Below are 27147 nucleotides of genomic sequence, written 5' to 3'. Positions count from 1 at the left end.
CGAGGCCCAGGCAGAGAAGGCACCGGGCATTCTAGGCCTCCAGAAGGAGCCATTTCCACCCGCCTCCCTGGGAGGGTTCTTGACCAGGGGGATGGCCACTTCCCCTCGCATCCTTCAGCCTTTCTGGAGGAGCAGCCCCATGTGCCCACGAAATGACTGGGCCAGCAGAGGCGCGGCTCGTCCCAGCGGGGAAAGGGAGTCAGGGGCCGAGACTGGGGGTGTTTAATGAAGGCAGTGCCCCTGGGGGTGCGCAGCAGCTCGGGGGCAGGCGGGAGAGGCGGGCACGGGGCTCCTGGGGGTGCGCGGCAGCTCGGGGGCAGGCGGGAGAGGAGGGTGCAGAGCTCGGTGCGGGGGCAGCCAGCACCTATCGCGAGTTTTTGCTCCTCCTCAGCGCTGGGCTGGCGCCTCACCTGCTCACTTCTGCAGCACAGAGACGACACTCAGGCGGCGAGGAGCCCTGGGGCGCCCGCCCTCCCGGCACTGCGGGCCAGCCCTGCCCACTCACCATCCAAGACGTGGAACTGGTCTGCAGCCTCACAGAAACCTGGGGGCCCAAGCAGAGGTCAGAGGTGGCACAGGTGGGGTACACACAAAGAGAGCAAGGTAGGCCGCTGAGGGACACCAGGCACTCACCATACTTAGGGAAGAACAAGATGTGGTCCTCGGTCAGGTTGGCCCCCTGGACCCGCTGCTCAAACACACTCAGGGCTGTGTCGCTCACAGGGAGCGAGCGGGCTGTGGGACACACAGGGCGGGCAGGGTGCTCTGGGGACAGGGTCTGCAGGCCTGGGACATGCCCGGCCATTGTCTGACCCCCGCCCCTCCCTGCTCTCTCCCCGTCTGCTCCCCAACCGTCCCTGTCCCTCTCTGTCCTCACACCTGGGCCTGATCGCAGGGGCTCCTCCCTGGGCCCCTGGTCAGCAGGAGAGGGTCAGGATGCTGGGAGGGAGGGAGGGGCAGGGCTGTGTGTCCATCTGGGCTCACACAGCCACACCCGGAGGCCCCAAGTGAGTGGGCCCGGCTCACATGTGGACGTACTGTACAGCTTCACCGACAGCCGCCGTGCCCGCTCCAGGTACAGGATGGCGAAGCTCCGGTAGTCCGTCTCCCCAACAACCACGTCGATCGCCCCACGGGCACCTCGGGCTAGGCAGAGCCTGGTCAGCTGCGTCAGCACCCCCGGCCCTGCACCCCACACCCGCTGCCCTTGCCTCACCTTGGAGCTGGAAGCGGCCCGGGCCACCCATGTCTCTGTAGAGCTGCCGCACCTGCCAGCAGATCCCATCCCTGGGGGTAGGGTGGGAGGAGGCAAACAGGCTCAGGGACCCCAAGCGGGTGGGGCCACGTGGGACAGTGGACCAGGCCACAGCAGGGGTGGGGTCAGGGATTGGGGTAGGGGGAGGGTTTGAGGTTGGGGGGCGGGCAGGGCTCAGTGCTGGGACTCACAGCTTTTGGAAGGTGCTGGCAATCATGGCTGTGCCCTGGGGAGCCAGGTGCAATGCGGTTGCCTCAGCCCGGTGGCCTTGCTCCTGCAGGAAGCGGCACGAGGAGGCCACAGCCACGAGGAGCCATGTCCCTGCAAACTGAGGGCGGGCCATGTGAGGGCACAGGGAATGGGGGGCTGCCCGGGCCTGACCCCTGCAAAGCCGGGCAAGCTCCTGCCCCCCCACCTCCCCCAACTGTACCTGCTGAGCGTCGAAGTTGGCCTTGGGCTGAATGGTGCTGATGGGGGACAGGGGCCGAGGGGGTCTCTGAGCCCTCTGGCCCAGGGAGGCTGCGGCCAAGAGCAGAGTCAAGAGTACAGTCCTGGGGGGCAGCATGGCAGCGGCAGTGACCATGACGGGGCTGGGGGAGGCTGAGGGCGGGATGGCCAATTCCCAGGTCAGAGTCCACTGTCCGGTGCTGCCCAGGAACCTCGGCCAGGAAGTCCACGTCAGTCCTCCTCCCTCCTCAAACCTCCGCCCTGGGCCAGGGTCCCCGGCTCCTGCCAGGCTCCTCATGAACTCAGCCTCATCCTGGACATCTGACCTCGACCCTGCACTTCGTGGCAGGGCCCTGGAGCCATGTCCTGTGTACAAAGTCCAAGTTGACCTCTTGCTCCTTGTCCACAAGCCCCCATCCGATTTCCACTGTGGTCAGTACTCAGACCTTTTCACATTTAACTCCCTTAAACCGCCTAATAGCTCCTTGAGGTAAGAACTGGTCTTATCCCCACATCGAAGAACACGGGGTTCCTGAAACCACTTACTCAGGGCCCACCCGGCACCGGGTCTCAAACCGCAACCCTCTGCCTGGCCCGCAGCCCCGCCCATGAGCCCGGAGCATGGCCGCCGCCCCTGCTGGCCGCCAGGGGCGCTGTTCCGGCCGAGCCCGAGCGCGCGCAGGCGCACAAAAAAGCACCGCCCAGGCCGGGGGACCTGAAGCGCAGGCGCAGAGACAGCCGACGCGGGCTGCCGGGCGCTTGGCCTTCCGCGGCTATCGATGCCTCGGGGCTCGTGTCGTCGGCCTGGCGGGCTCCATCATAGAGACGCGGCGGCCGGAGCGGAAGCGGGTCCGCGGGCCGAGGCCGGGCCGGGGCGCGGGCAGCGCAGCCGGGCGGAGGCGGCCGTGGTGAGTGCGCCCGGCCCCGGGAAGCGTCGTCACCCGGCCCTGGCCCCGGCCCCCGATCCCCGGCCCAGCCGCGGACTCCCGACCCTGGGGGAGCGTCGTCACGGCCGTGTCCGGTCCCCATCCCCGGCCCGGTCTCCGGAGCCCCGGCCCCCGGCCCCGGCGGAGCCCCCGGCCAATGAATGAGTGGCCGGGGCTGTCCACGCCGGGCCCGAGGGACCGAGGGCAGGGCTCTCCCCCGACAGCCCCTCGGAGGGAAGGAGGGCGGGGGCGCTGGCCGGCCCCGCCCCCGTCCCGCCCCCAGCTCTCCGGGCAGTGGCCGCGCCGGCTGGCCGCCCACCCGGCAGGTGTCCCCTAGGCCACCGGACAGAGGCCGAGGGCCGGCGGGTGCCCCTGGCGGCGTCTAGGGCGGGCGGGCTGGCCCTCGTCCCGCCAGCTCCAGGCCTCTTCTCGAAAAGACCTCTGTCCCATGCTGACAGCTCCGAAGCCTTGGGGCGGCAAGGTCAGAGTGACACGAGCGCGCGGGGGTCACCGGCCCTTCGTTTCTTGGTCTCCGAGCGGTCACCAGCCCTGGCACCCAGTTGTCTCCCTATGCCCGCGAACCTGTCCCCCAAGGCCAGGACCCCTTTGGGATGAGGGTCTGAGGTCCCCAGGGTCCGCGCAACACTCTACTTCAGGCTGGACCAGGACCGGGGTGCTGAGAGGTGTGTGCTGCCCGCCCAGAAGCTGCCTGTTCCAGGGACCCCCTGGGACTTGCAGGGGCTGCCCTCAGGAGTGTGGGGTCCCAGGAGTATGGCTGTCTAGAGAGCCTTGGTGAAGTTGTTGGGTCCTTGGCCCGGTGGGCAGTGCCAGCTGGCCCTCCACGCACACTCAGTCCAACGGAATTATGAGGGCAGTTGGTGGGGCTGGAGGAACAGCCCCCTGGCTCCCTCAGCTCAGCCCCAGGCTCCTGAGCTTCTCCTTGGGCCTGGGGGCCGGATCCCCCTCGGTCCGACCGCTGGCTAGGGGAGCCATGCATGGGTTTCAGGGCCGCCTGGGCAGAATGTCACGATGGACGAGGCGGGCACGCCCCTGCTCCCTGACAGCCTGGTCTACCAGATCTTCCTGAGCTTGGGCCCTGCCGACGTCTTGGCCGCTGGGCTGGTGTGCCGCCAGTGGCAGGCTGTGTCCCGGGACGAGTTCCTGTGGAGGGAGCAGTTCTACCGCTACTACCAGGTGGCCCGCGACGTGCCCCGACACCCAGGTCAGCGCCTGCACACGGCCCCTTGGCCCACTGGGTCGGCTGGGTGGGAGGCTGAGCTGTCCCCATGGCCAACATCTTCCAAAGCCACGGTGCTGGGCACCCACTGCCCAGGTCCTCACACTGATGGGGGACAGCTAGGCCACGCCTCAGAGCAGGGAGGCCGAAAGTGGGCAGGGCTACAGGGGGTTGGGGGTGTAGGCTGGTGACCAGGGTGCTCCAGGGGCCCAGCTGGCCCCCACGCTGTCAGGGCCCTAGCCTGTGACTGTGGGAGGGAGGCTTGGGCCCCAGCGGTGACCCCCTCACAGCGGCCACGTCCTGGTACGAGGAGTTCCGGCGGCTCTATGACATGGTGCCCTGCGTGGAGGTGCAGACGCTCAGGGAGCACACCGACCAGGTCCTGCACCTCAGCTTCTCCCACTCGGGTTACCAGTTCGCTTCCTGCTCCAAGGACTGCACCGTGAAGGTGAGAGTGGCCTCGTCCCCACCTGCCACAGTGGTGACACTCTGGGGCTGCGCAACCCAACTGGGTCAGAAGAGAGGGCCAGGCCAGAGGCGAGGGATAGCCCAGCGTGCCACATTCCCATGCGGAGGGCCAGGTCAGGGAAGAGGCAACTTAGCGGGGACCTGGGCCTCTGGCCTGGACCACACAGGATAAGAGGATGGGGTGGGGCACCCCTAAATGCCAACACTGAGAGGGTCCTGCTCGAAGCCCCTGCTCCAGAGCCAGGCCCTAACCCCGTGTACCCACCCCTGGGGCATGCTGACGGCCAGGGGCAAGGAACCCCCACCCTGATGGCAGTTTCTGGGCACTGGCTCGGTTGACAATGGCTCGAGAGGGGCTGGAGCTTGCCGCGTGGGCCTGGGTGCCCCGTGCAGGGTGGACTCACGAGGACCCAACGACTTGCCTGCGCAGATCTGGAACAATGACCTGACCATCTCACTGGTGCACAGTGCGGACATGCGGCCCTACAATTGGAGCTACACCCAATTCTCCCAGTTCAACCGGGATGACTCACTGCTGCTGGCCTCAGGGGTGTTCCTGGGGCCTCACAACTCCTCCTCGGGAGAGATAGCCGTCATTAGTCTAGGTGAGAGTGGGCCTGGGGTGGGTCCTCCTGGCCTACCCCGGCCCTGCCCCACTCCCGGCCCTCCCCACCCCCCAGTCTGGCCACCTGCCCAGCACCCCCTTCCCGCAGACACCTTCGCCCTGCTGTCCCGCGTTCGCAACAAGCCCTACGACGTGTTTGGCTGCTGGCTCACGGAGACCAGCTTGATCTCGGGGAACCTGCACCGAATTGGAGACATCACCTCCTGCTCGGTGCTCTGGCTCAACAACGCTTTCCAGGTGCGAGTGGGCACGCCCCCTCCCGTGCCTGGCGCCCCCTCCCCACCCCCACACCCACCACCTGTGGTCTTGCCCCCAGGATGTGGAGTCCGAGAACGTCAACGTGGTGAAGCGGCTTTTCAAGATCCAGAACCTCAACGCCAGCACTATCCGCACCGTGATGGTGGCCGACTGCAGCCGCTTCGACAGCCCTGACCTCCTGCTGGACGCTGGCGCCCCGGGCATGCCCCCCCGCCGCGTCTTTGACCTGGGCAGCGGGGGTGAGGATGAGGTGGCCGGCCCGGCCCCAGCCCCGGTGCGCGGCAAGGAGGGCTTGCGGCGCCTGCTGGATGGCCTCCTAGACGGGCGGGCGCAGTCCCAGCTGTCTGAGCGTGCGCTGGAGACCAAGGTGGCAGAGCTGCTGGCCCAGGGCCGCACCAAGCCCCCAGAGCGCAGCACAGCCGACGCCCGGAGCAAGCTCCTCATCTTCACCACCGGCTGCCTCACCTACTCTCCACACCAGATCGGTACCGGGCAGGGCCCTCCGCAGTCCCTAGACTTGGGGGTGAGGCTTCCCAGGGACGGGGGTGGGGTTCCAGGGGCCGGGCAGCCAGTGAGTCCGTGGGCAGAGTCCAGTTCATTGTTGGTCCTGGGGCCCAGCACTGTCCAGCCACCCACAGTGCACACTCTGTGGGGCCCAGGAGTGCTAGGGGCTGGGGAGGGACTCTGATTCAGATTTGGGCCAGCAGGGCAGGCAGCGCCCACGGACATCTGGGAGCTCGCAGGCACCAGGGTGCCGCCCTGAGGGCTCCGGGTCGCCTTCGCCTTGCCCTCTCACAGGCATCAAGCAGATCCTGCCGCACCAGATGACTACGGCCGGGCCTGTCCTGGGCGAGGGCCGGGGCTCAGATGCCTTCTTCGATGCCCTGGACCACGTCATCGATGTGCACGGACACATCATCGGCATGGGCCTGTCCCCCGACAACAGGTGGGCCCCCCACAGTGTTCTAGGTGGGGGTGTCTGCAAGCCGCCCGTACTGACCAGCATGCCCTCACCAGGTACCTGTACGTCAACAGCCGTGCCTGGCCCAGCGGCTCAGTGGTGGCCGACCCCATGCAGCCGCCGCCCATCGCAGAGGAGATAGACCTGTTGGTGTTCGACCTCAAGACCATGCAGGAGGTAAAGCGGGCCCTGCGTGCCCACCGTGCCTACACGCCCAACGACGAGTGCTTCTTCATTTTCCTGGATGTCAGCAGGGACTTCGTGGCCAGGTAGGAACTCAGGGCATGGAGGGGCCCAGTTGTGGTGGCCAGGGGGCTCATCCCAGGCTATCCTGCAGTGGGGCCGAGGACCGGCACGGCTACATCTGGGACCGCCACTACAACATCTGCTTGGCCAAGCTGCAGCATCAGGACGTGGTCAACTCAGTGGTCTTCAGTCCCCAGGAGCAGGAGCTCCTGCTGACAGCCAGTGATGATGCCACCATCAAAGCCTGGCGCTCACCGCGCACTGTGCGTGTCCACCAGGCCCCGCGCCCACGCCCGAGTCCTTTCTTCTCCTGGTTTGCCAGTCAGAGGCGCTGAGGGGTGCTGGGCAACAGGAGGGTCCTGGGTGTCCTTGAGCTGCTGGAACCCATGGAGGATGCCACAGAGGCCTATCCGTGGCCCTTTCCCACAGGCCAAGCTGCTGCCCAGTCCACATGGGGGCAGAGCAGCTCACAGCAGTAATGCCTTAGGCAGGGGGTCCAGGAAGGCTGCAGGGAGGGGACGGCTTGACCCCCACCACGCTTGCACACACACCGCCTCCCATAGCCAATCGTGATGCTCAGCACTTGGGCGGCCTCCTGGCTGGCTTGGGGTGCACAGGACACTGGTGGCCCTGCTCTTCACCCACCCCCTTCCCACGGGCATGGGTCCTGGGACAGTCAGCATGACACACACCCTTCAGCTGGCCCTGTGGGGCCCTGGGCGGTGTTTCCTGGGTCCGACCTCACCCTGGGAGTCCCAGGCTCCCTCTGGGAATTTGCGCACCAGAAAGGTCAGTGGCGCGGGTCAGTCTGCCATGGGCCCCGGCAAACTGCATGTCACTGGTCACCCATTCAGGGCCTGAATAAACTTTAGTTGGCAACAGCACACCGCTGTTCCGTCTCTGTATGCAGGGAGGGCGTCATGGTATCTATGTGGCCTCTTGCCATGCCTGCCTGACATGGTGGGATGCCGAGGCTGTGGTGGACATGGGAGCCACACTGAACCAGGCCGTGTGGCTCCAGTCTGCATCCCCAATCACTGCCCCCGTGACCTCTGAGGGGACAAGGCCGTGAGCACACAAGACACCTCAGCACGTCCCCTGTGCTGTGTGCTCACTGCCAGCAAGGAGATGTGAAGGGACACGCAGCCAGGCAGGACTATGAAGGATGAGGGACAGCATGGCAGGCGGGCAGGGCTGGGCGTAGGGAGTGGGAGGAGCTGCATCCAGCCCCTGGGGCCACGAGAACTGGCACAGCATCAGCAATCACAGTCGTTTCCTTGAGGGAGTTCCCTGCCTGCAGGAGGTGGGCACGTGATGTCGGGGACACAGAGCAGAACCGTAGTGGAGGGGTGGGGGTGACCCCGGCTGTACCCTCAGGCTTGGCCCAGGCCCATCCTGGGGCCTCACCTGGCCCCTTGTCCACTTCAGGATGCCCAGATGACAAGGTGATGAGTGGGGCGTTGACAGGCAGCAGGCCTGACGAGTGCGCCTGGCGGCACGTGGAGTTCCTTGGGTTGGACTGTGCCAGGCTCCGTGTGCAGCAACACAGGAGAAAAGACAGAAATGGACGGGCCCTTCAGGGACGACAAACTCCATGTCCCTCCAGGCTAGAGGCAGCTCAGGTCACCTGCTGGGAGGGAGAGGGCTGGGCAGGGACCCAGGCACGGACCGAAGGTCAGGGAAGCTGGGCTGCTAAGGAGTTGGGCCAGGAGGGCAAAGGGCCCAGAGGAGCCACTCACAGCCAAGCATCCACCAGCATGGGCTGTACACCCAGAGCACAGGAGCCCCAGCCCCACGGTCCTGACGGCAAAGTGCTGGCTGCTGGGGTTCACGTCAGAACCCCCAGACATGGGTGAGAACAAGGAAAACTGGAGACAAGCACACAATAGAGACGGAACCCACAGGCTCACTGACTCATGACAGCAGTGAGCAAACTCCACAAACCCAAATATGTTCGAGAAGCTGCAAAAATTGAGCAACTTTCTGAAAAGAACTTAAAATATATCTAATTTAAAGCTATCAAGGAAACTAACAATAAAATCTACAAAACAAAGGCAAGGGGATAGGAATCAGAACACGTAGAAATTTAAAAGTCAAAGGAAGCCCATGGAAAATAACAGGCAGAACGTCTGAAATGAAGAGCTCAGGGCATGGGAGAAGGTCCGCCCAGCCAGCTGTGAGAGTCGGGACAAAACTGCAGGAAAACAGGACGAGACAAACATGAAGAGCAGCGAGGCATGGACGGTGGCACGGACACTCAGCACCTACACGGGGGCTCCAGGAGGACAGGGAGGCGGGTACTCAAGGGTTTCAAGAAAAAACGGCTCAAGTTCTGCAAGACGAAAATTCTCCGGCCACACGTGTTGAGGTCTGACCCAGAAAATTCTCACACGCCAGATGACAGATACGAAGGCGTGGCCCAGCAAGGGTGTGGAGACGGCGTAAGAGCTCTGAGGGGCAGTCCTGAGCCCGGGCGAGATGGAGCAGGCATGGAGGCCCTGTCCCTTGCACTGTGCTACAAAACCTGCACAGAGGCCTGGAGCAGCTAAGGACTAAAGAGGGCACCGCAAGTCCCACAGGACCAGCACTGTTCACCACCACTTGCCCTCAGTCCCCAGCCTAAACTCAGCATGGCCGGAGCAGCCTGCAGGGGGAACTGGGAGAGGAAATCCCTGATGCTCAGTGTGTGGAAATGCCCGGGGTCCTTTTTCCTCTATCTTTAGTGCCCCAGGCCATCCCTGGTGGCAGTAGGAGTGGTGGCTATGGAAACCCATGAGAACCACTCTCTGAGGCAGGCACCGTGCTGCTGTTCAGTGCAGCCGTGGTTCCAAGAGCCCCTGTTACTTTGCTCTCTGCTGTCATGCTGAGTGGACCCAGACATGGCCCAACCAAGGAAGATATGATGGAGAGAGGGCAGCAAGAGCCCCACATTTCTGGCTGAAGGACCAGACAACAGTGCCAGCAACCAGACTAGAGGGAGCAGCTTGGGAAACAGCCCATGAAGCAGTTATGACCCCAAGGCTCAGCCTTGGGCTACAGAGGCGTGGATCTGCTCCTAATGATCAGACCCAAGAGTCTGACTGCTTGCAGACCAGCACCTGAGTCCCAGTCTGAGGACTGGATGGTGCAGACGCAGGACCAGCCCAAAGGGCACGGCTTTGGTGCCTGGACTGATGCTGGGTCCAGCCCACAGTCGGCAGCTGGAACATGGGCCTGAACCTAACAAGACCAAGTGCTTGTGAAACAAAAACATCACCATTCTCCACAGGACTTAAACAAGACCCAGATCTAATAAAGGAATATTCAAAATGTCCAGAATATAACTCACAATTACTTGGCATATAAAGAGCCATGAAAACTTCAACTCACAAGGGAAAAGACATTGAATGGATGCCAAGGATGAGAAAACACAGACGCTGAAATTATCTGATAAAGACTCTCAAATAGCTATTATAAAAATGCTTGAATAAGCAATCACAAACATTTTGCAGCGGATGCAAAAATAAAGTCTCAACAAAGAAACAAGATATAAGAGGAACCAAATGAAAATGTTAGAACTGAAAATCAAAATAACCAAAATTTTAAAACTCCCTGGACAGACTCAATAGCAGAATAGAGATGACATAGGAGTGAATGAACTTTACTGAAGACAGATCAATGGAAATCATCCAACGTAAACAACAGAAAGAGAAAAGACTGGGGGGTTGGGGGGTTCACAGTCCCAAGGACCTGTGGGACAGTAACTCAAGGTCTAACATTTCTATCAGTGGAAGCCCAAAAGTAGAGACAGTGATTTGAAGAAATAATGGCTGAAAAGTTCCCAAATATGGTGAAAGACATACACCTACAGATTCAAGAAGCTGAGCAAATCCAAAACAGGATAAACTCAAAGACATCCACACCCAAATACTCTAATCTACTCAAACTGCTGGAAACTGGAAACAAAAAGTGCTGAAAGTAGTGACATGGGTGACTGCAGACTTCTCATCAGAGACAACGAAGCCACAGGAAGCGGCACAACATTTTTTTAAGATCTGGGGAAAAGGAAAGACTGTCAACCCAGAAGTCTCTATCCAGTGAAAATGTCCTTCGTGAATAAAGGTGAAATAAATTCTCGAATGAAAGACAGTCAGAGGATTTGTAGCCAGCAGGGCCACTTTAACAGAACTGCTAACAGAAGCGCTTCCGACAGGAGGGAAGTGAGATCAGAGGGGACATGAGCGATGAGGGACAGCAACAGAAGTGGTACACACACTCTTCTCCATATTTCTTTAAAACACGTTTACAGTTGAAAGAAAAGGTTACCAGGTTGGCTCATGGAGCTGTTAGTCCACACAGATGTAACACAGGGCGATAAAGGAGCCTGGAGGGTGGTAAGGTTTCTAAAACCCAATCAAAGTGCAACACTGTGGTTCCAAGGAGATTGCAGTTAGGATGTTGTGGTCCTTAGAACCACTACCAAAAATACTACAAAGAGAGAGTCAAAATCACAACAGATAATGTCAACCTTAAAAATCAAATAGCCAGTTATCTTACCAACAAAAGGCATTTCTTCGGGAATTACTGAAGAATTGCAATTTGGGACCTGCAATTCTATGCTGCCATGCTACGGCAGACCACAGGGAAGTCCAGCTGTCGAAGGAGAGGAACGTTACTTTGTAGAGAAACAGGAGGAAGTTGGGAGGGGCTGTTTTGCACAAAGTCCACTGGAGAAAAGCAAGAGTTCAGGGTGGTGATGGCTTCTCACGGGCTGAGCTGCTGGGGTCCTAGATTTCTGTCTGGGACGCGATGGACATTGCCTCCTGTGTTGACGGCTCCTGGAACTGGCCTGGACGGGCTGCACGGGAGCGCCCCCTTTGGGCCTCCTGACTCCATTTGAAATGAGGTTTCCCTTTATTAGTTGTCACAACAAACTAAAACAGAATACTAAAAAATGTTCAAATAACTCTTTATAGGCAGGAAAGAGAAAACTGAGGACCAAAAGCAGACAGAAAAGAGAAAACAACAAAACGGTAAACATATCTAAGCATATCAATAACTACATTACTGTCAAAATTAAACTTAAAAACAAAAACCTACTATGCATCTATAAGAAACTCACTTCAAATATAATGACATGGGGAGATTAAAAGTAAAGGATGGAAAACATATTCCACAAAATTATGAATAAAAGGAAACAGGGTTGGCTATGTTAATATCAGACAAAGTAAAGTACACTTCAGAAAAAAAGATTACCGGGGAAAGAGGGACATTACACAATGATAAAAAGGTAAGTTCACCAGGAAGATGTAACAATCCTAAATATGTGTGCACCTCACAAAAGAGACTCAAAACACAGGAAGCAAACAGTGACAGTCCCAAGACGAGAAACAGACAAATCCACAGCTACCTACAGCTGGAGACGGAAGTGCTCCCCTCCCCGTGAGAGACAGCAGGAGACAGAACGAGCAAGGATGCAGAGTGGAACGCCACCACCGTGGTAGTTTCCTAGGGATGCTGTGACAGAGCAGCACAAACAAGCAAGTTTACAACAGAAACTGACTATCTCACGGTCCTGGAGGCCGTAGTCTGAGATAAGGTGCTGGCAGGGCCGCTCTCTCTAGGGGAGGGCCCTTCCTTGCCTCTTCCCAGCTTCTGGTGCTTTGCCAGTAATCTTTGGCGTTCCTCGTCTTGTAGATGCACCACTCCAACCTTGTCTTCACATGGTATCCTCCCTAGATCTCTTCACATCGTCTGCCTGCTGTGCATGTCTGTGTCCAAATCTACCCCATTTTTTTATATTTAAAAAATTTATTTTGAGGCTTACGTTTTTAAAAATTTATTTTTACTGAGGTATGATTGGTTTACAACACTGTAATTTCAGGTGTACATTATTATACATCAGTGTCAGTATAGACTGCATCGTGTTCACCACCAGTAGTCACCATACTTATGTGCCCCTTTATCCCTTTTGCCGACCTCCTTCCCCCTTTCCCCTCTGGTGACCACTAAACTGTTCTCTTTGTCCATGTGTCTATCTTCCATGTGAGTGAAATCATACGGTGTTTGTCTTTCTCTGTCTGGCTTATTTCACTTAACATAATACACTCAATCTCCATCCATGTTGTTGCAAAGGGGATGATTTTGTCTTTTTTATGGCTGAGTAGTATTCCATTGTATATATACACCACATCTTCATTCATCAGTCGATGGGCACTTGGGTTGCTTCTACTTCTTGGCTATAATGAATAATGTTGCAATGAATATAAGGGTGCATATATTTCTTTGTATTGTTGATTTCAAGTTATTTGGATAAATACCCAGTAGTGGGATACCTGGATCATACAGTATTTCTGTTTTTAATTTTTTGAGAAATCTCCATACTGTTTTCCATAGTGGCTGCACCAGTTGCATTCCCACCTGCTGTGTACGAGGGTTCCCTTTTCTCCACATCCTCCGCAACACTTATTATTTCTCCTCTTGTTAATTATAGCCATTCTGACGGGTGTGAGGTGACATCTCATTGTAGTTTTGATTTGCATTTCCCTGATAATTAGTGACATTGAACATCTTTTCGTGTGCCTGTTGGCCATCTGTGTACCTTCTTTGGAAAAATGTGTTCATATCCTCTGCCCATTTTTTGTTCGAGTTGTTTGTCTTTCTGTTGTTGAGTTGTATGAGTTCTTTACATATTTTGGGAATTAACCCCTTGTCAGATATATGATTTGCAAATATTTTCTCCTAGTTGTCTTTTCGTTTTGTTCATGGTTTCCTTTGCCTTGCAGAAGCTTTTCAGTCTCATGAAGTCCCATTTGTTTATTTTTCTTTTGTTTCCCTTGCCCGAGTAGACACGGTATTTGAAAAGATGCTGCTACAACCAATGTCAAAGGGTGTACTGCCTATGTTTTCTTCTAGGAGTTTTACGGTTTCAGGTCTTATATTCAAGTCTTTAATCTGTTAATGATAATGATCTACGTTCATTCTTTTGCATGTGGCTGTCCAATTTTCCCAACACCATTTATTGAAAAGATTTTCTTTTTTCCATTGTATGATCTTGGCTCTTTTGTCAAAGATTAGCTGTCCATAAACGTGTGGTTTTATTTTTAGGCTCTTGATTCTGTTCCATTGATCTGTGTGTCTGTTTTTGTGTCAGTACCATGGTGTTTTGTGTTTTGATTACTATAGCTTTGTAGTATATTCTCAAGTCAGGGATTGTGATGCCTCCAGATTTGTACTTTTTTCTCAGGATTTCTTTGGCTATTTGGGGGTCTTCTGTTGTTCCATACAAGTTTTAGGATTCTTTGTTCTATTTCCATGAAGAATGTCATTGGGGTTCTGATTGGGATTGCGCTGACTCTGTAGATTACTTCAGGTAATATGGACATTTTAACTATGTTTATTCTTCCAATCCATGAGCATGGAGTCTCTTTCCATTTCTATATGTCTTCTTTGATTTAAATGAGTCTAAGAATTTATCCAATTCTAGCTTGTCCAATTTGTTGGGATTTAGCTTTTAACAGTATTCTCAAATAACCCTTTGTATTTCTGTGGTATCACTGTAATTTCTCCTCTTTCATTTTTAATTTTATTTATTCGAGCCTTCTCTTTTTTCTTAGTGAGTCTGGCTAAGCGTTTGTCAATTTTGTTTATCTTCTCAAAGAATCAACTCTTAGTTTTGTTGACCCTTTCTATAGTTTTTTAAGTCTCTATTTCATTTATTGCTGCTCTGGTTTTTATAACTTCCCTCCTTCTGCTGACTGTGGGCTTTGTTTCTTCTTTTTCTAGTTCTGTTAGGTGTAGTTTAACATTGTTTATTTGAGATTTTTCTTGTTTGTTAAGGTGGGCCTGTGTTTGCTATGAATTTTCCTCTTAGGGCCCCTTTTGCTGCATCCTATAAGAGTTGGTACGTTGGGGGCCGGCCCGGTTGCACAGTAGTGAAGTGTGCACATTCCACCTCAGTGGCCCACAGTTCGCCAGTTCAGATCTCAGGTGTGGCCATGGCACCGCTCACCAAGCCATGCTGTGGTAGGAGTCCCACATATAAAGTAGAGGAAAATGGGCACGGATGTTAGCTCAGGGCCAGCCTTCCTCAGTAAAAAGAGGAGGATTGGCAGCAGTTAGCTCAGGGCTAATCTTCCTCAAAAAAAAAAAAAAAAAAAGGGTTGGTATATTTTCATTTTCATTTGTCTCCAGGTATTTTGTGATTTCTCCTTTAGTTTCTTCAATGATCCAATTCATCCACTATCAGTAGCATGTTGTTCAGTCTCCACATATTTGTCACTTTCCCAGCCTTTTTCTTGTAGTTGATTTCTTGTTTCATAGCATTGTGGTTGGAAAAGATGCTGGATATGATTTCAATCTTCTTAAATTTATTGAGGCTTGCCTTGTTTCCCAACATATGGTCTATCTTTGAGACTGTCCCATATGCACTTGAGAAGAATATGTACTCTGCTGTTTTGGGATGAAATGTATCTATTAAGTCCATCTGGTCTAGTCAAATCTCCCCTTTTTATAAGGACACCAGTAATATTGGATTGGGCCCATCCTAATAACCTCATTTTAACTTGATTACCAATGTAAAGACCCAATTTCCAAATAAGGTCACACTTTGAATTAGGATTGGGACTTCAACATATCTTTTTTGGGAGATACAATTCAACCCATACTAATTACCAACCGAATTTAACTGATATGTATAGCACATTCCACCAATAACAGCAGAATACACATTCTTTTCAAGTGCACATGGAACATCCTCCAAGATAGACCACAGCCTGCGGCATAAAACAAACCTCAACTAGTAAGTGTCAATACTTCCAAACTCCTTTTATATAAGACCAGCATAACTCTAATACCAAAATCAGAGACTACAAAAAAGACAACTACAGACCAATATCCCTTGCAAATACAGATGCAAAATCCTCAACAAGTTATTATTAAACCAAATCCAGCAATATATAAAATGAATAGTATGCCACTACTAACTAAGATTTATTCCAGGAATGCAAGGCTGGTTCAATATTCAGAGACCAATCAACAGAAGCTACCATATGAACAGTACAAAAGATGGGGCCAGCCCCGTAGCCGAGTGGTTAAGTTCATGCGCTCTGCTTCAACCCCAGGGTTTTCCCGGTTCGAATCCTGGGAGTGGACATGGCACCACTCCTCAGGCCATGCTGAGGTGGCGTCCCGCATGCCACAACTAGAAGGACCCACAACTAAAAATACACAACTATGCACCAGGGGGCTTTCAGGAGAAAAAGGGAAAATAAAATATTAAACAAAAACAAAAACAGTATAGAAGAAAAACTACTTAGACATATCACTTGATGCAGAAAAAGCACTTCACAAAGCATCCAGTCATAAAACTCTCAGCAAACTAGGAGTAGAAGGGAACTTGCTCAAGGAGAGGAAGGGCACTGACGACAAAGTCTACAGGTAACATCACACTTAGTGGTGAAAGAGGGAATGCTTTCCCTGAGACCAGGAACAAGGCAAAGACGCCCCCTCTTACCACTCCTGGTCAGCCTCACAGCAGAAACTTAGCCAGTGGAACAAGGCACACAAGACAAATGAAGGCATTCAGACTGGAAAATAAGAAATAAAACTGTCCCTATTCAGAGACAACATGTTTGTTTACACATAAAATCCCCAAAAATCCAACAACCCCTAGAGCCAATAAGTGAGTTTATGAAGTTTACAGGATAAAAAGACAACACACAAAAATCAACTGTGTTTCTAAACATTAGGAATACACAATTGGAAACCAAAATTTAAAAAACACCTTTTACCATAGCTCAAAAAAGAAAGAAATGCTTAGGCATAAAGCTAAGAAAACATGTACAGGATATGTATGCTGAATGCTACAAAATGATTTTAAAAAACCCCTAAGACCTAAATAGAGACAAATTATGCACATGGATTGGAAGACAACAAGATGTCAATTTTCCCAAAACTGATCTATAGATTTAACACAATTCCAGTCAGAATCCTAGCAGGGTTTTTGTAGATATAGATAAGTTGGCTTCAAAATTTGTACAAAAACAGCTGAAACAATTTTGAAAAACCAGAACAGAGGGAAGAAGAGACGTGAAGGAAGAGATATGGACATCCATGGAACACAACAGGTCCCACAAACGCGGCAAATGAGCTTACGCAAGTACAAAAACGAGTCACTGGGGAAGGAGAGGCTATAGCTGTGCGAACAGCCACACAGTGGACATCATTTCAGTAAACGGTGCTGGGACAATCGGCTATCCACATGCACAAAAACGAACCTAGACCCAGACCTCACACCTGATACAAAAATTAACTCAAAATGGGTCGTAGATCTGAACATAAAATGCAAAACAATATACACTTCTAGATGGTGTTGGGCAAAGAATTCTCAGATTGACTCTATAAAGGCACAGTCCATGTTAGAAAAAGTTGATCAACAGGACTTCATCAAAACTTACAACTTTTGTTCTGAAAAACACTGTTAAGAGGATGAAAAGATAAGCCACAGACTGGGAGAAAATATTTACAAATTACATATCCGACAAAGAACTTGTATTTAGAATATATGAATAACCCTCAAAACTCAACAAGAAGAAAACAAACAACCCTATTTAAAAATGGGCAAAAGACAGGCACAGACCCTTCAGCAAAGAAGACACTCAGCGTTGTCAGACACCAGGGAAATGCGCATCAAGCAGACAAGACACCACTGCACACCTGTCCCAACGGCTAAAACAGAAAAGCAAATGATGCAACGCGAAGTGCTCCTGAGGACATGGAGCAACAGGATCTGTGACCTGCACTGGTGGGAACGCCCCTGCTACTGTCTCAGTCAGCTCAGGCCACGTAGCAAAACCACAGACATTTATTTCTCACAGTTCTGGAGACTAAAGTCGGAGATTAGGGTGCCAGCACGGTGGGGAGGGCCCTCGTTTGGGTGGCAGACTGTCACCGTGTCCTCACACGGCTGAAGGGGCGAGGGAGCTCTTTGGGGTTCCTTTCACAAGGGCATGAATCCCATCCATGAGGCTCTGCCCTCACAACCCAAGTGCCTCCCAAGGCCCCACCTCCTAACACCGTCACCTTCAGGGTTAGGTTTCAACACGATAATTTTGGTGGGAGGTGGACATAAACATTCAGACCATGGCAGCTACTCTGGAAAATGGTTTGGCAATTTCTTACGAATTTAAATTACACTCACCTTGTGACCAGCAACACCACTCCTTAGAGAAACAGAAACTTATGCTCAACAACAACCTGTACACAAATGTTCACAGCAGCTCTAGTCATAAATGCAAAAACCTAACAATCATTCAAATACCCTTCAACAGGCATATGTATAGAGACAAACTGTCATCCATCCGTCCAATGAAGTGCTGCTTGGCAAAAAAAAAAGAGGAACCAAGTTTTGACGCCTGGAACATCCTGAATCTCAAAGGCACTCTGCTTAGTGAAAGAAGCCATCTCAGAAGGTTACACGCTGGGTGACTCCATCTATGGCACGTTCTTGAAAAGACAAAAGCGTGATGGAGAACGGGCCAGTGGCTGTCAGGGTTACGGGGGGAGCAACCATGAAGGGGCAGCAGCTCTGAGACGACGGAGCTGCTCTGCATTGTGGTCGGCGTGGTGCTTACCTCAGTTCACACACGTGTTCAAACTCAGAGCGGCACTCAAAGAAACATCACAAGTCAACTTTACTATGTGACAAAAAACTATTAGGGAGAAAACACATTTACCTGTAAAAGAATAACAGACTTGCAACAGGCCCAGGCAGCAGTGGGTTCCAGCTTCAAAGTGCTGAGGAAAATAACCATCAACCCAGAATTCTGAACCCAGACCGTCAACACCAAAGTGAGGGCAAGATGAAGACACCTGCGACACAGGACAACCACAGGCCCGACAGAGAACTTCAGCTGCATCCCCTCTCCAGACAAGGACACAAATAGGCTACAAGCCAGCTGTGAGCAAACAGCACACGCCATGCTGTGATCTCTGTTGGATTTTTACAAAAACTATTTTTTGTGTTGAACAAACCAGAAGAAACTGAAGTTCTGGATAACATGGAGACTAAGAGAGCAGGAGGCCAAATAAAGGCAGGAATTGAAAACCACATCCCAGCGAGAGTGTCAGACGGCACAGCAGCTCCTCTAACAGTTAAGCCCCTGGCCCTGCAATCCCACGTGCAGGCGTCTTCCCAAGAGAAGTGAAGACACACGTCCACACAAAGCTCGCACGCCGATGCTCACAGCAGCAGGACTCACAACAGCCAAAAAGCGGAAACCACCTAAAAGTCCATCAACGGACGAATACACTAAGTGGGGTCCATCCACACAGTGGAGTATCATTCAGCCTTGAAAAGGAATTAAGTCCTGATTCATGCCACAGAACCCCGAAAACTTTACGCTCAAAGAAGCCAGACATGAAAGGCCATGTTGTATGATTCCACTTACACGAAAGTCCAGAACAGGGAAAGCCATGGAGACAGAAAGTGGATCAGCAGTTGCCAGGGGCGGGGGACGGGGGATGTCCTAACACTAGCATTACAAAGACAGCTCTGTAAAACTCGGCCCTCAGTGGTAGGCAGAGCTTGCTGCCTCCCAGAGAGGTGACAAGGTGGCTGGACGAGACCCGCTCATGGGGTCTTCCTCTGGAGCATTCAGTTTCTCCAGGGGACTCTGGTTTCCCTGCGGGAGCATCTCCCCACAGTGGCCAGCACTCAGCGACGGCAGAGGAGCTGCCGCCCTGCAGTTCTGGGTGTAGACGTCAACCCTCTTCTGTGGAGCCCAACCCTGATCTCCTCTGCACTGCGGGGTGGGCATCTTTAGTCCCGAGCTCTTCTGCCAAGTGCTCCAGACTGAGACCCCTGCCCCCAGCTGCCGTGGACAGCAAAAGAGGACCTGGAAGGCGGCTGGCCGCACAGTCTTGGAGCCAATGCCCTTCCATTTCCCGGCCTCTCCCAGACCCCAGGTGCAGGGGTGGCAGCCCCACTGCCCACCTTCCAAAACCGATCTATGAGTCTCACACCTTTAAAATCCAAGAGTCTCGTTTGTGGATATAGAAATGCACAGAAACAAAATTCAAAACGCAGACAGAAGAGGAGGAGAGCTCGTGAGGATGGCGCATTTGAGAGCTGAGTGGTGAGAGGGAAAGGGGAGAAAAGCACTTCGACTTGGCCGCAGTGTTTCTTTTTAATTAAAATACGTACGTACATAACTCAAAACGTGCACATTTGTGCATGCTGGGAGGTGGACACAGGTGCTTGTTTCATTATTCTCTGTGCTTTTCTGTCGTTTAACTTCTCAAAAGAGAAATCTGAGTGACCATGTCAATGGGAAGTCAAACGTGTCATGGGTTCTCTGTAAAGACCCCGGGCAGCCCTAGCCTGAGAACAAATGACCGGTCACTAGTGCAGCTAGGGGCAGACAGTCCTTGGCCAGGACCCCCATGCTGCACCCCACAGGGCTGAGGCCCTGACCCAGGTCTAAGTGGGGTTCAATCCTGTGGCCAGAGTGCTAGCACTGCGGGTTGTTGAGGAAATGCCTGATACCCGGAGAAGGCCTGTTTCCAGGGGCAATGCCACTCATCAGATACCCAAAGACAAACAAAGCCACTGGCCACTTGTCCATGGCAAGGGGTCCCTGCACAGAGGGGCAGGGCAGGCCCAGGATGGGGAGGCATACGTGTGGCCCTGCTCTCAAGGCAGCCCCTGGGAGCCCTGAAGGAGGAGGAGCTGGTCAGCAAAGAATATTCCAGAAGACAGAACCAGCTTCGCCACAGCCCCAGGAGTGAACTTGGAGTTGGAGATGCAGGCGGGTGGGACACCTGCAGGGAGGGGCCGTGGGAGGCAGGAAGCCAGGAGGCCCCTGCGGGGGTCACTGCTGCCAAGGCTGGAGCCAAATGGACACCACTCACCACTGATATTCAACGGTTTAATAACGACTTCTCCACGGCCCAACGGCGCAGCTGTCTTGCGGTGGGGCTGACTATGCGCCCCGTACACACTGCGGGGCAGCCAATGGGACGCTCTGAGGACACGGGTGCTCTCGCTGCCCACTGGCCTGGCCAGGCTGGCCCAGCAGAAGCTCTCCTCAGGGCAGCAGCCTGAGAATGTCCCTTCTCTCCAGAAGCTGAAGGGTGGGGCTGGGCGCCAGAGAGCTCCTCGTATGGCTGGATTGGGGGTGGCCCCTCTCCTCGTAGCCCTCCCTGCCTTCTGCTCGCCTCACCCCCAGCCACTCCTGCTACATACCAAGAGCTCCGAGCACTTGCATAGGACGGCTGGCCGGGAAGCCCACGCGGGCCCACGGCCCACTCCTCATGGCCTGGGCTGAGGCCTCTGCCCAGGAGGCAGCCCCTCCCCGCAGGTCGTGAACACAGCAGGCGCCCGCCCACATTGAGGCCCAGGCCTGACGTGGTAGCTCCTCAACCCCAACCCCTGACCCTGGCGAGAGGGGGCTAGAGCCCCGTCAGGTCCACGATGGCCTTGATGAAGATGGCGTCATCGCGCACATAGGAATTCTTGGCCTCCATCTTAGAGACAGGGCAGAAGAGAGGGCAGCCGCTTGCAATGTTCATGTCACTGACAGGCCTCTGGAAAGAGGAGGAGGTCACGTCGGGCCTGAAGGCATCGATCACATGCTCCCGATTGTTCTGGTCAAGCAGCATTAAGGTCACCTGGGAGGAGAGCGTCCCCGCAAGGGACAACACTGTGAGTCAGAGGCCCACCAGCTCTGGCTCCTGCGGGCCTAGATGACTGGACAGCAGGCAGCCAGATGTACGTCCCCACAGCAAGTGCCCTGCTCTGCAGTGGAGCGCTGGGACCACTGTCACCGCGTGTCAGCCCTTATCTGGGTCATTTGTGACCATTCTGGAATCTTCTATCCACTGACACCCAGGATCTGAAGCTGAAGCCTACCTAGCGCTACGGAACTGTGCTCATTTGTGCTTTTTCTAAGTCATACTCATCGACAGATGCTTTCTCACCACAGAGAAAGCCCACTCTCAGAGAGCGCCCACTGCCCACCCTGGGGACAGCACTCATCAGGGAGGAGCCACAACCACCTGTGGAGCCATCCACCCCAGTGCTCTGCTCCACTCCCTCCTCCACTGCAAGGGCCACAGGGCTGCCCCAGCGTTGTAAAAGGAAAGGACAATTCTGTACTGACCTCGTCCCTAGATCTTCAATTCCTCAACCAAAAATGAATTCTAGTTGTCAAAGTAACAGATTACATCCTCAAATAAAGACTCTTTAACTGCATTCCTTCCTTTGAAACGAACTCTCCAAGGTGGCATTTTTAAGTGCTGGTCCTGAGTGGCCATGAGACAGCAAGTAGCCCCTGTCATGACCGGCACTTGGAAGCTGTGGAGCCAACTAGACACCACCAGAGCGCCCCACACACTGACAGTGAGCCGCCTGCAGGCCCCGGGGCCAGGAGCCCAAACACCCATCCAGACCCCCACAACAGCCAGTGGGGCTCCCAGGTGCCCCCAGAGCAGCTGTGGGGAAGGCCTTGCGCACCTTTTGGTTGAAGGGCCACCGCAGGAGGGCGTCGTTGGGGCCCTTCATCACCACAAAGAAGAGAGACACATGTGTCCCACGCCCAGTGCCATCTCCGTTCAGGTAGATGCGCAGACACATCTTGTAGCCGTACCTGCTCGTGTAGAAGGCTGTGGGGAAAGGTGCTGGTGAACCACGCCCCAAAGGACGCGCGTCCTACCCGGCCACCTTCCCCGGAGAGACAGAGAAAGTGCTCAGGTCTGTAGCCACAAAGAGGGAACTTTTTTCTCAAAGAATGGAGAATTAGTTGCTAGTCAAAATAAACTTCTTAAAAAAAAATAGTAGTAATTAGAAATAGCGTTTTTAAGAACCCTAACGTAAATTGGCCATGTGTGAACTAGCCGTGAACCTGAGAGGCGGCTGCAACAATGCCTGAGAACCACTGCTGGGGCTCCGGGCAGAGGGGCCTGGCCTGGAAGAGACGACAAGAGGCTGAGAACCCGGGCTGAGCCAAAGCCAGCGGCTTTCACACCCAACAGGGTGCACAGGAAAAGAGTGACAGCCAGGCACGTGGTGGCTGCTGCTTCTAACCCACAGGACGCAGCCCTGAGCAGAGGCCACGTGCAGACAGCAGACAGCAGCCAATGGCCTCCTCCGCCTCCTCGCTTGCGCCTCCAGAAACCACTTCCGTCAGCTCCCTGGACTCCCATCCATTCGCACCCAGGATGTGCCAGGCGGGTCGGGCCAGGCAGCCTCTGCCCAAGCAGAGACCAATGTCTATCAGGAGCACATCACGGGACCGCCCCAACGGGAGCTCACACTCAGCTGCCAATCCTTTCCCCCAGGTTCTGTTTCAGGTTTTGTCAGAGCAGAACTCACAGGAAATCTGCAGCAGCAGGTGCACTGTAGCTGCCAAGGGAATGCGTGAGCACAGTGGTGCCCGCAGGGCCAAGCCCAAGAGGACGGTGCCCGCACAGACCGCTCCCCCTACTGCGTGCCCAGCTCAGGAAGACAGCGTGTGAGCTCAGGCCAGGACACGCCACAGAGGCGGCGGCAGGTCCAGCACACCAGAGCTATGCTGTGGGTCAGCCCACAGCCCCTGCGCTGATGGCGCGTTACCTTCTCTTCCTGCCCCGTAAATTCAAACAGCAGAGGAGCCCACAGTGCTCAGCCCCGGCCCTGGAGCCCACGGCCTCAGCAGCAGATGCGCCAAAGTAAACATTCAGTGAAGGGCATGCAGGGGACCTCCTGCCAGCGGTGGTCGTCCCTGGGGGAGGCCACAGCACAAACAGCAGGAGCCTCGAGGCAAGTGCCTCGGAACAGGCCGCACACGCCGCCTCCTCCACCCCTCTCCAGCAGCACCTCCCTTCAGAGGAGACACTCTCAGCACCCCTAAGGAGACCCACAGCTGGGAGTGGAAAGCAGCGATGTGAGAAACAACCAGCAGCATGGGCAGGAGCTGAACGTGGGAGGGGCCGGCCAAGGGGAGGCCTGCAGGGGGTGTCCCACCCCGAGCAGCTGCCCTCACCCCGGTCTAGGCCTTCCCTCCTGCGCCCCGCTCTGCCATCCCACCCCACAGCGAAGGCAAGAGCTGAGACGAGGCTGCAGTGACTGCTGGGGCAGAGGAGCTGGGTTGCTGGGAGGGCTCCCGCCTGAGCGGGGATGTGCCGCCCCCTCGCCCTCTCAGGGAGGCAGAGCTGCTCCTGGCGTTAACAGGAGACAGCCTTCAGCCAGGGGAGGATGTGGCCGTCTGGGACAAAACAGCACCTGGGGAGAAGATGGCGGGCGTGCGGCCAGCCACGGCTTCCTGGCGCTTCCTGGTGAAGTCAGAGATCTTCCAGATGAATACACCATCGAAGGTGGACGCCTCCATCTCGTGGACCTTCTGCTCCAAGTCGGCCATCGCCAGGTCCTTCAGACCAATGCTCCTCTCCAATTGCTGCACCTGGGGGGCACGGGGAGCCCCATGAGGACGTGCACCTGCTGGGGTGCCAAGCAGGAGGGGGCCAGGGGCTTCACCCAACTCTACTTCCATAAAGACCACCTTCCATCTCACAGGAATGTGCTTATAAAATTACCCCCATGCCCATCTTTCCACAAGTTTCCAGCAGGACGGCCATCTCCCGGTGCTCCTGAGGCTGCACTGGGCTCAGGCTCTGTCAGGTCAGGCCTGTCTCCACAAGACCCCTAACCCTACCCAGGCCCAAGGTTCAAGGGCTCAGTGTCAGGAAACACACTCACAGAATCCACACCAAGCATGAGGAATGTTCCCATGGCTACCTCTGCCCTACTAGGTTGGAGAAAAGAGGCTGCATTCCCATGGCCTCTAGGAACCCCATGAGTCGGGTCCATCAGTAACTGGGGCTCAGAAAGGGGATCTGCTCAGAGACAGAGTAGACCAAAGCAGAAAGCAAATACCGTGCTGGAAATCAAGGTGCTGCCCTTAAAGCCCTGGCCCTGAAACCCCATGATGCCAGGAGCCTGCCCAAAGGGGTCCCGGGCACCATGGGGAGACTGCCACCCTGCCCCGGCACTGACCTTGTTACTCAGGGCTTCGATCCTGTCTTGGTCCAGCCGGTGCTGCCGGCCACAGGCCTCGGCGGTCATAGCCACCCTCTCCACCTCCCGGTTCAGGACGCAGACAATGTTCTCAAAGGTAGCCGTCTTCCTCTCCAAGGCCTCACACCTCTGCAGGAGCTCTGCAGCCTTGGAGACCTCCGCCCCTGGGTTCCCCACCTGGCTCTGGCCAAGGAAACTGCTGCTATCTCCCAAGAGGTGCTTTGTATCCAGGAGGACACCCAGCAGCATGGCCAGGTGCTCCTGGAGCCACTTTGCCTCGTGCTCCTGCTGCTTCTCGCTCTCCACCTGCGCAGACAAGACAAGGAGGTTCGCCAGCCCGCACCTGCACTCAGACCTGACAGGGACCCGAGGCTGCACAGGCCTCAGCAGAGCACGGAAGTGCCTGGAAAGTGAGGTGAAGACCAAGTTAGCGAAGACCGATTTTTCCATCTTGTTTTCCTGCCAGCATTTCATCTGTCACTGTCTAAAGTCAATCGCATTTCAAAGTACAAACTTTCCTATGTAACTTGCTTGCTCATGTTTAAAGTAACAGGGAAGAATACACCACTACAAAAGTTGCCACAGCAGGGTGGAGGCGGGTGAGAGCGATAAAGCTATGCATCTTCAAACAGTCTTTACTACACAGATCTGCCTCTGCAGCCAAAGTTCTTCCAAACCTTCACAACAAATTTAAAAAATGTTAGATACTCTCAAAAAATCAAAAGTAGAAAGAAACAAATGAACTCCTACGTGAGGCATACTACCCAGGGAGCAGCTCCCTGGTGGCACTCAGACAGGAGACCCCCGCGTTCCAGGGAGCAGCTGCTAGAACTGTTGTGCTCATAACGTGGGAAAGAAGAAACTGTCACTGTGTTCAGGGCCCGAGGTCCACTGTCAGGGCAACATGGTCAACACAACACAGGCCCTTAGTGGGAATTAGGCTCATGACGTGTCTTGACCAGCGCACACCCTGGGCCCGCAAGCCGGCCTCTACCAGCCCTGTATCAGGGAACCCCACACCTGAGCAGGAAATGTGCCAGCTCTGTAGCACCTGGAAAAGCACATCACACACAGACTGAGGGACGGCAGGAGGCACCGTCCCTGGTCACTGTTACTAGAAAAAACAAAAGCCAAACGTCTAACACCAAGTATCATCAAGTCACAAATGGCACCACCACCAGGATCACCACCACTAGAAATGCTGCTGGGCTGTTGCTGAGGAGCTGAGTGCCAGGCGTGCCCTAATTCAGGGGGCCCAGGCCCTCAGCTAGCCCGGGGGCTGCACAGTCCCAAACCCTAGGGGAACAAAACAGAGTCAGGGAGGAGGGCAAGGGGCCACGTGGACACAGAGCTGCCCAGGCCTGAGGGAGCCACACGGAAACTGGTAGACGGGCGGCATGCAGACAGGAGGCGGATTAAGGTCCTGGGGTAGGAACAGGTCAGTGTGCTCAAGGACGGCCAGGTCAGTGACCAGGGCAGAGAGACGAGGTCAGAGGCAGCCAGGGCCAAGATCACGCAGGAAGGGACAAGCAGGAAGGGCCACGCAGGCCACAGAGGTGGGGGGGGCCGAGTAGGCAGAGGAGGCGACGGAGGTACGAGGAGAGGCAGGTGGGATCTGGGAGCCATTGCAGGCAGAGTAGAGAATCTCTAGTAGATTGGACATGATAGGAAGATAAGTGGAGGGTCCAGAACAAGCACCGGGCTTTTGGCCAGAGCAGCTGGGTGAACCAAGGAGCTCTTTTTGGGCAAGGCAGGAGGACAGGGCAGAGGGGGATGGTGGTATGTGGCTGAGGCCTGAGAGGCCCACTAGACATCAGGGGAGGTGTGAAGCACTGACGTTTTCAGCAGATGGGGGAGTCAACGCAGGGCACCTCGAGGTCACCAGGAGGACAAGTGGGCGGAGCAGGCTGGGGAGATGGAGCCTAGGACACCTGAGAGCTAAGAAGGCAGAGAGGCAGCCAGGGAGGCGGGAGGGAAACCTGGGGGCCAGGCCAGAGGCCAGGCGGAGACCGTGCTCAGCACGTGGGCATGCGGAGACTTCTGCCAGCCTCTGCTCACAGTGCACATCCAGCCCTGGCGGCCCCGCAGCAGATCCGCACTCACCATCTCAGGGCAGCCGACAGCGTGGAACCTGCAGGGGACTCGGCATTTGCCACACGTTCTGACGTGGTCCTGAAACTAGAAGGGTGTGACGTCACAAATGCCATTCCCTCTGCCTGGCCTGTCTCACCACTTCCACCACACCTGGGCCACTGGACCCAGCCCAGCGGCCTCTGCACGCCCCTGCAGAACAAAACCCAACAACCCATTCCAAAGCTGCAGGAGCGCACACACACTCGCACACACGCTCACACAAACCCACTCGTGGTGTCGATAACCGAGGTGGGCATGGGCGGAGGGCCTCATATGTGTGGGCCGTGTCAGAACACCTGTGGAGACCCCACCTCTGGCACAGGCCTCAGCGTCCCAGAGGGCAGCCCTGCCTGTCTCCTCCATCACAGCCTGTAAGACACATCATGTCTGAGGTCCGGGGCCTTGGAGCCGGAAGCCTGGGTTCCAAAGTGAGCGAGGAATGAGGAGCCTCAGCCTGACCAGGGGTCAGACAGCCACAACTGACCTAGTGTGGTGCTAGCCCACAACAACACTGAGACCAACAGAACAGAGCATAAAACCCAGAAAGGGGCCAGCTGTGC

At 55.0% G+C, this 27147-nt stretch overlaps 3 protein-coding genes across 27 annotated transcripts in view; 1 reads left to right on the top strand and 2 right to left on the bottom strand.

The window, feature by feature from the left end:
• Positions 1–206: 206 nt before the first annotated feature.
• On the bottom strand, positions 207–2384 carry C8G (complement C8 gamma chain). 12 transcript variants are annotated; one of them, XM_070595203.1, is made up of 8 exons: positions 2249–2384; positions 1686–2068; positions 1447–1583; positions 1217–1287; positions 1039–1146; positions 634–735; positions 506–544; positions 207–420 (listed from the first exon to the last, which is right to left on the bottom strand). In XM_070595203.1, the coding sequence occupies exons 1-8, from the start codon at positions 2310–2312 to the stop codon at positions 407–409; spliced, it is 918 nt and encodes a 305-aa protein (XP_070451304.1). In that variant the 5' UTR covers positions 2313–2384; the 3' UTR covers positions 207–406. The 12 variants fall into 12 exon arrangements, with proteins under 12 accessions (XP_070451304.1, XP_070451303.1, XP_070451299.1 ...); XM_070595202.1 differs by having other exon boundaries at positions 1027–1146; positions 2249–2370; XM_070595198.1 differs by having other exon boundaries at positions 1027–1146; positions 1447–2068; positions 2249–2370.
• Positions 2324–7307, top strand: FBXW5 (F-box and WD repeat domain containing 5). 7 transcript variants are annotated; one of them, XR_011533325.1, is made up of 9 exons: positions 2324–2610; positions 3693–3850; positions 4156–4313; positions 4764–4938; positions 5047–5195; positions 5275–5739; positions 6015–6162; positions 6234–6446; positions 6515–7307. XR_011533325.1 is itself a non-coding variant. In XM_070595180.1 (9 exons), exons 1-9 carry the CDS (start codon positions 2324–2326, stop codon positions 6756–6758), a joined length of 1959 nt encoding a protein of 652 aa, XP_070451281.1. In that variant the 3' UTR covers positions 6759–7307. The 7 variants fall into 7 exon arrangements, 5 of the variants coding, with proteins under 5 accessions (XP_070451281.1, XP_070451285.1, XP_070451280.1 ...); XM_070595180.1 differs by having other exon boundaries at positions 5275–5701; XR_011533324.1 differs by lacking the exon at positions 2324–2610 and adding an exon at positions 2898–3311 and having other exon boundaries at positions 3635–3850.
• Positions 7308–19570: 12263 nt separating this feature from the next.
• Positions 19571–27147, bottom strand: part of TRAF2 (TNF receptor associated factor 2) — a 28045-nt gene continuing 20468 nt past the window's right edge. For 3 of the 8 annotated variants that reach the window (XM_070595186.1, XM_008544562.2, XM_070595185.1), the window contains exons 7-11: positions 26558–26632; positions 24434–24760; positions 23663–23840; positions 21917–22065; positions 19571–21072 (exon numbers count right to left, since the gene is read on the bottom strand). In XM_070595186.1, the coding sequence (XP_070451287.1) occupies positions 20854–21072; positions 21917–22065; positions 23663–23840; positions 24434–24760; positions 26558–26632 (948 nt within the window). In that variant the 3' untranslated portion in view covers positions 19571–20853. The remainder of the gene's footprint in view (positions 21073–21916; positions 22066–23662; positions 23841–24433; positions 24761–26557; positions 26633–27147) is intronic. The other 5 variants (XM_008544563.2, XM_070595187.1, XM_008544564.2 and 2 more) reach the window with 3 other exon arrangements.

The sequence above is a fragment of the Equus przewalskii genome, chromosome 26 (assembly GCF_037783145.1).
Source record: "Equus przewalskii isolate Varuska chromosome 26, EquPr2, whole genome shotgun sequence".
In the NCBI taxonomy this organism is placed as follows: domain Eukaryota; kingdom Metazoa; phylum Chordata; class Mammalia; order Perissodactyla; family Equidae; genus Equus; species Equus przewalskii.
This window is presented reverse-complemented; position numbering and strand designations above follow the sequence as displayed.